The sequence below is a fragment of the Eucalyptus grandis genome, chromosome 6 (genome assembly GCF_016545825.1).
Source record: "Eucalyptus grandis isolate ANBG69807.140 chromosome 6, ASM1654582v1, whole genome shotgun sequence".
Taxonomy (NCBI): Eukaryota; Viridiplantae; Streptophyta; class Magnoliopsida; order Myrtales; family Myrtaceae; genus Eucalyptus; species Eucalyptus grandis.
In genome coordinates this window covers 42,646,463-42,652,462 of record NC_052617.1, presented here as the reverse complement: position 1 = coordinate 42,652,462, position 6,000 = coordinate 42,646,463, and the positions used below count along the sequence as shown (strand labels likewise).

Below are 6,000 nucleotides of genomic sequence, written 5' to 3'. Positions count from 1 at the left end.
CCTCCTCACTTTTTCTTAAATACCAAGCACCCCAATTATTTCTCTGTCGTGGCCATTGGCTTTCTCTGAGAGAGAGAGAGAGAGAGAGATGGGACACCATTCATGCTGCAACAAGCAGAAGGTTAAGAGGGGGTTGTGGTCGCCTGAAGAAGATGAGAAGCTCATAAACTACATCTCCACTTATGGACATGGATGCTGGAGCTCTGTTCCTAAGCATGCAGGTTATGATCATATATACCTTCCGCCTCAAAGCAGTCTTTTTTCCCTTCATATTATTCTTCACATTCCTGTGCATAGATCAGCATTTCTTCTTGAAATATGTTGCTAACACTAGAATTTCATGAAGTTTTTGAACCAGTTCATACACGCACATTCTTTGAATTCACCATCTTGATCGGTATTCCTTTCCTTGCCTATTTTTTGGTCCTATGGTCTTTAATTACCATAAACTCATTCATTGTTTCGCTATATAATGTTTATCTTGCTCTTGAATTATAGGCCTTCAGAGATGTGGAAAGAGCTGCAGACTAAGATGGATAAACTATCTCAGACCTGACTTGAAACGGGGCAGCTTCTCTCAGCAGGAAGCAGCTCTCATCATTGAACTCCATAGCATTTTGGGCAACAGGTTCATTCTTATAAACGTACACTATACGGAAAATTCTACTATTTTCTTATCCGGGTTTTATAAGATTTAAATCAATTTTTAACATATTAGAATATATGGTTGGACCGACATCTGTTTACAAGTATATAATGCTATGCTTTTTTTCCTGCAATTATTTTTCGTGTTCAATAAATTTTGCGTTTACACAGATGGGCTCAAATAGCCAAGCACCTCCCCGGAAGAACAGATAATGAAGTGAAGAACTTTTGGAATTCAAGCATCAAGAAAAAGCTCATGTCTCATGATCATCACCATCACCTCCATCATCATGTGATCCACAATCCTTATGCTGCTGATCAAGAAGGGTTTTTCTCTCTTCTTTCAAACCCTAGCCTGATCTTAGCATCTCCAGGAGAAGACCAGGTTTATTTCCCTACACCTAATAGTACAACTGCTTCAACACTACCTCATGTGATGCAAAATCCTTGTCAAGGCAACTTTGAATTTGATGCGCCACAACAACAAGAAATGCCCAGTTTCAGTTTAGATCATTTGGTCCATTACCCACATCAGATCTCCCATTTATCGGGCAACAACTTAGCTTCTTTGTATGATCAAGGTTTGCCTTTTGGACACCCGCTTCATCAGATCATTGGTCCGAATCAAGAAGATCGACCCTTCACAAGTGAAGGCGCTGAACACTACGCTGACGATGGAGATAATAAGATTGTTGATCCCGATGAGATTCTCCAATCTTATGACGAATACTCGCCGATGGTCCTGGGGATGCCGAAGCTCTGCGAGATCATGGATGGTGGTTTCTGCAATATACCAGTTACGACTTCCTCTTCCTCTTCCTCACAAGAAATGTTATTAGACCCACTGGGCGCCAAACTCTCAGCATCATCATGCCTTTTTCTTCCGACAGTGTCTTCATCATCGTGTCAAGAAATTTATCCCCCATACATTCCTACCGCCATCAATCAAATGGACTGCAACAATGCCATTGATGCATCTGTGATGTCGTCATCTTCTTCATCTTCTTTAGTAGCAGATTTATCACCAAGTGGCCCATTTGGTATGAACCCTAGCCTCACATCCACCTGGCGGCAGCAGACAACCTTGGACTCCAAATAGAAATTGATCATGTGGGGGTGAGCGGTGTTCATGGAATATAGTCATTAAATGCAAAATAATGCATTTATTTCTTCTCGAAGACATATTCTGAATAAGGTAAAGAGCATGATAAATACTGGATCTGGGACAACTTATGATTTGGCATCCTTGTCGATGCATGCTTTGCAGAGAGAGAAATGCTCACCGCAGATTCATGAAAATGTGTTGTAAGTTCTTGCACACGGTTATTCACCTTATTACAAGCTCGACTATATTTTTGTATCTCACAAACCTGGGACTCCTGTCGAGTGTTTTCCCACTTATATGTACATCATTTACTCTCTCTCTCTCTCTCTCTCTCTCTCTCTCTCTCTCACTGTGTTGGACAATTGTTTTATGCTATGAGTGATTCTAATATTGATTATATTCACAAGAAGCGATTTGTTATGGAGTATTTCGATATTAAAAAAAAAAAAGAAATCTCGGTAAGGACAAATCATAAAACGGCCAGTAAACTTTGTCCGGCAGATTCTTAAACGGTAACTCTAGCATACAGTGGCAAGATGAAACAAGTTTTCACACAGTCAATCAGTTGATCTAAGGATCTTAGTTATCCACCTTCCCACCTACCTTCAAATTAAGGGCGGTTGAGACCCTTTGTGTAAAGGTTTCTTCATGTATATTCTGATTTTCCCATTACTTGAGTGCTCACTTGCGACATGGCATTGCCACTTTTCAAGCCAATTGTAAATCAGTCTGTTATCATATGTATAGGATACGCACGTAGTACGGGGAAGTGGGGAAGGAGACTCTGAGTGAGAGGAGAGTACGATTTTATCTGAAGGGGGAGCATTCACTCCGTGCAGAGAGTTGACCTTTGAGCGAGCGATGTCCCTTAGCGAATTTCGAGCGAATGGCGTCCTAACGTGACGTGGTTCCTGCGAACCTTTATGATTCCGTCTGGACACACTCAAAGGCTGAGGACCAGAAACTAAAGTGTGATTAAATGAATTATCAGGTGCTGATGCCTTTCTCTTCTTTCCATAAGTAAAAGTTGGCGAAAAATTTCATGATGTACGTCTTTCCGCTCAAGTGTCAGCTCAACAGTCTCTGTGCATTGAGCTTTGGTTTTCGACAACCAAGAGGCAAGTGGTTCGGCTCCTCATAGCCGCTTCTCTCGGTTGCCCCTCATATTTGGGGGTAGAATCGGTTACACATCTCGATGAGCCTTATCTACTTATTAGAGATAATTAGGATAATTCTCTAAAATATTTAAAGATAATTATAATACTTTTTATTGATTTTTTATATCTCTCAAAATTACGCGTATATCTTCATTTGATTGTCCTGATTAATATATGTTAGCTTACATAGTCATCTCACATGCCTTATTGAAATCTACCAAAATTCATTGAATGTCTTTTTTACACTATTTATATTTTGGTATCAGAGCATTGTACTTGAAGAAACCCTTCTTGTCATTTTTTCCAATGTGTCTTAAAATCCTTGTCAATGTTGATTTCAACATTGTTCATCTTGCCAATGTTGGATTGTACTATTGTGGCATAGTCTGTAGAGCCTTGTCATCTAAGGATGCGCCATCAAGTTACCCTTTTATTAGCAAAGGTAGCCGCATCAACCACTCATGTATCCCTTTGATTCTCATACGTCATGCACAAGTTGTGTCGTTTAGTAACTATTTTGAAGGCAAAGCCAACCACATCAGCCGCATACATCCTCACTGTTTTAGTCAACAAAGCCAGATGAGATATATATCTTAATTAACTAAACTCAAGCTAACTTAATTACCTTAAGTTTGAGGGAGAGATAATTAGCATAATTTTTTAGGATGTTTTCCTATATTAGATATAATTAGAATATCTATGCTAGTTTTGTGTATCTCTCAAATTGCACAATATATCTCTCTTTGATGGTGCATATTAAGTGATATACATTATCGATATACATTACCTACGAATAGGATGATGTATACTTAATTACAATATATCAATATAGATGAACATATGTGACTGGGCTCCTAATTCCCTTCTATAAGACAATGATAGAAAGAAAAAGTAGTTGTGGGTTGTAGTCCCTAATTCCATTAGGGACCTTCTAAGGGCAAAAACAAAAAGAAGAGGGATGGAATTGAATCGGGCAAAATTCAACCAGGTGAAGACGACAAAACAAGGGTGCTCGCGGCAGAAGGAACGACATTATAATGGAAACGGAGGAGCTCGAGGAGGTTGCCCTTCACCAGTTGGTGTAAGGTCACATCTCCCTCCTCGAAATTTTTTGGAAGGGAGAAACAAACCCTGGTCCTGAACCGAATGTGGTACTGATCAGTAGTGATCACCCTGCAGCATGCCGAAGTCAGACAAAAGGATGGCTGATGGAGAGGGCGACTGAAGTTTAAGTTCTGAGTGGAGATGGAAAAATGAGTCTTAGAACTCATTTTAATCTGTATTTAATTGTGCAGGTCATGAATGAATTGCCTTAATTTTGAAAGCAAGTTTGAGTGAATCTAAGAAATAAATGCTTAACAATTTAATGGGTCTTTTGGACTACATGAAAAATAGAGAACTTTTTCACCGGTCTTTTAGGCTGCGCATGACAAAATTTCTGAAACAGAAATTGATTTCTGGCAAAAAATCAATTTCTTAATTTCTATTTCCCGGACAAGTTTCTAAGCAAAAAAACCCGTTTGATAACGACTCAAAATTTCTATTTCTGAAACAGAATTCCGTTTGATAACAAAACAAAATTTCTATTTTTAGGAATAGAAATTGATTAGATAACAACATAGGAAATCTTCAAATACAAAATAATAGTCGAAATAATACTAAAACAACATGGGAAATCCTCAAATACAAAATAATAGTCGAAATAATACTAATACATTACAAAAGTTGAAAATACAATTTCATGGAATTTCCGGCATATTATTATCTCTTGACATTTTATTAGCAATTATTTTCCTAAGCGTATTTATTTGGTTTCCCTCCTCGGTCAATGTATCGTTTGCAAGCTCATCCTACGTAGGTTCAGACAAATACTGCGGAAGCATGAATATGGGTGCCATCAATGGCGCCTATACAGCCTTGTCATTTTATCAAAAACTAGTATTATACAATATTATCAACAAAATAAAATTAATGGTGTAAAGGAATATATGAGAATTCTCCCTTAAAGTAATATTTATGGTTAGGAACCAATCAGGTTATTTTGATTCTCGAATTGAATCAGTCCAATTGCTCATCCCTAATTTCTTTATTGTTGCTCAATGAACCTTTAATGGCCCTTGCATAGCAAAGAGAGAGATTCTCTTGAATCTCTTGCCTTCGAATTAAAATTCAAGATTGTGTAACAATCTAATTATTTTGTTTTTGCAAGAATTTTGAATCCATAAAAAAATAAGGTTAAATTTCTAGGCACGTTTTTTATTCATCTATTACGTAAGAACTTTTTCTTCAACTGGCCATGCGCGTGCCTTTTCTAGGAGGAAAGAGCCTCATTATTTTTAAGTAAGCATTTAAGAACTTTGGTCATTTTTTAAAATTGGGGACCCATTCAATTGCCTTTCATCCTAAAGAGGAAGTTATAAAAAAAAAATGCAAAAAAAACACGAGCAAAATAAGAAAAAGAAAATTAGCAATAATTTGTGAAGTTGTGGTTATGAGTGAATTAAGTTAGCAAGAAAACGCAATATTATTTTATATGATTTGATTTCAGTTTCTGATTTCTATTTCAAACCGAGAAGTTAAAAATTTCAACTTCGATTTCTTCAATTTCTCTATTTCTAGAATAGAAATCTATTTCAAAAATAGAGAAATCAAATTGTGTTACCAAACGGATTTCTATTTCAAACCTGTTCTGGGAAACAGAGAAACAGAGAAATCGAGAAACATAAATTTTGTCATGCGCGCCCTTAGTAATAAATAAACGTCCAATGCATAGGTGGAGTTGAAGATGTTAGAACAATTTTTATAATTTTTTCATAATTTTATCTTCTTTTTTTTCTTTTTTCTTTACTTCTTTGTTTTCTTTTTTATCCTACAAAGTCTGGTAAGGGCCGACCAACCCTCGCTGACACTTAGCAAAGACATGGCCATTGGGCAATGGCCACGAAGCCTCCCTGATCGTGGGTGAAGGTTGAGACCCTCACCCAAATCTAGTTAGAGCTGCAAAGTCTTCACTTGCCATGGGTGAGGGTCATAGCCCTCGCCTCCCCCGATTGCAGGTGAGGGTCGGGCTAGGGCCGTGAAGCCTTCATTGGC

General features: G+C 37.8%; 1 protein-coding gene across 2 annotated transcripts; it reads left to right on the top strand.

Annotated features, from left to right (window-relative positions):
* The first annotated feature begins 49 nt into the window (after window positions 1-49).
* On the top strand, window positions 50-2,070 carry LOC104449983 (transcription factor MYB26). Of its 2 annotated transcripts, XM_039315267.1 has the most exons (4): window positions 50-221; window positions 499-628; window positions 817-1,030; window positions 1,227-1,636. In XM_039315267.1, the coding sequence occupies exons 1-4, from the start codon at window positions 89-91 to the stop codon at window positions 1,482-1,484; spliced, it is 735 nt and encodes a 244-aa protein (XP_039171201.1). In that variant the 5' UTR covers window positions 50-88; the 3' UTR covers window positions 1,485-1,636. The 2 variants fall into 2 exon arrangements, with proteins under 2 accessions (XP_039171201.1, XP_010062643.1); XM_010064341.3 differs by having other exon boundaries at window positions 51-221; window positions 817-2,070.
* Window positions 2,071-6,000: the final 3,930 nt, after the last annotated feature.

Bases quoted from the DNA above. Each gene is read 5' to 3' on its own strand.
- LOC104449983 (XM_010064341.3), top strand. From the start codon at position 89: ATGGGACACCATTCATGCTGCAACAAGCAGAAGGTTAAGAGGGGGTTG. The intron at 222-498 runs GTTATGATCATA...CTTGAATTATAG, and splicing joins CTCTGTTCCTAAGCATGCAG to GCCTTCAGAGATGTGGAAAG. The intron at 629-816 runs GTTCATTCTTAT...GCGTTTACACAG, and splicing joins CATAGCATTTTGGGCAACAG to ATGGGCTCAAATAGCCAAGC.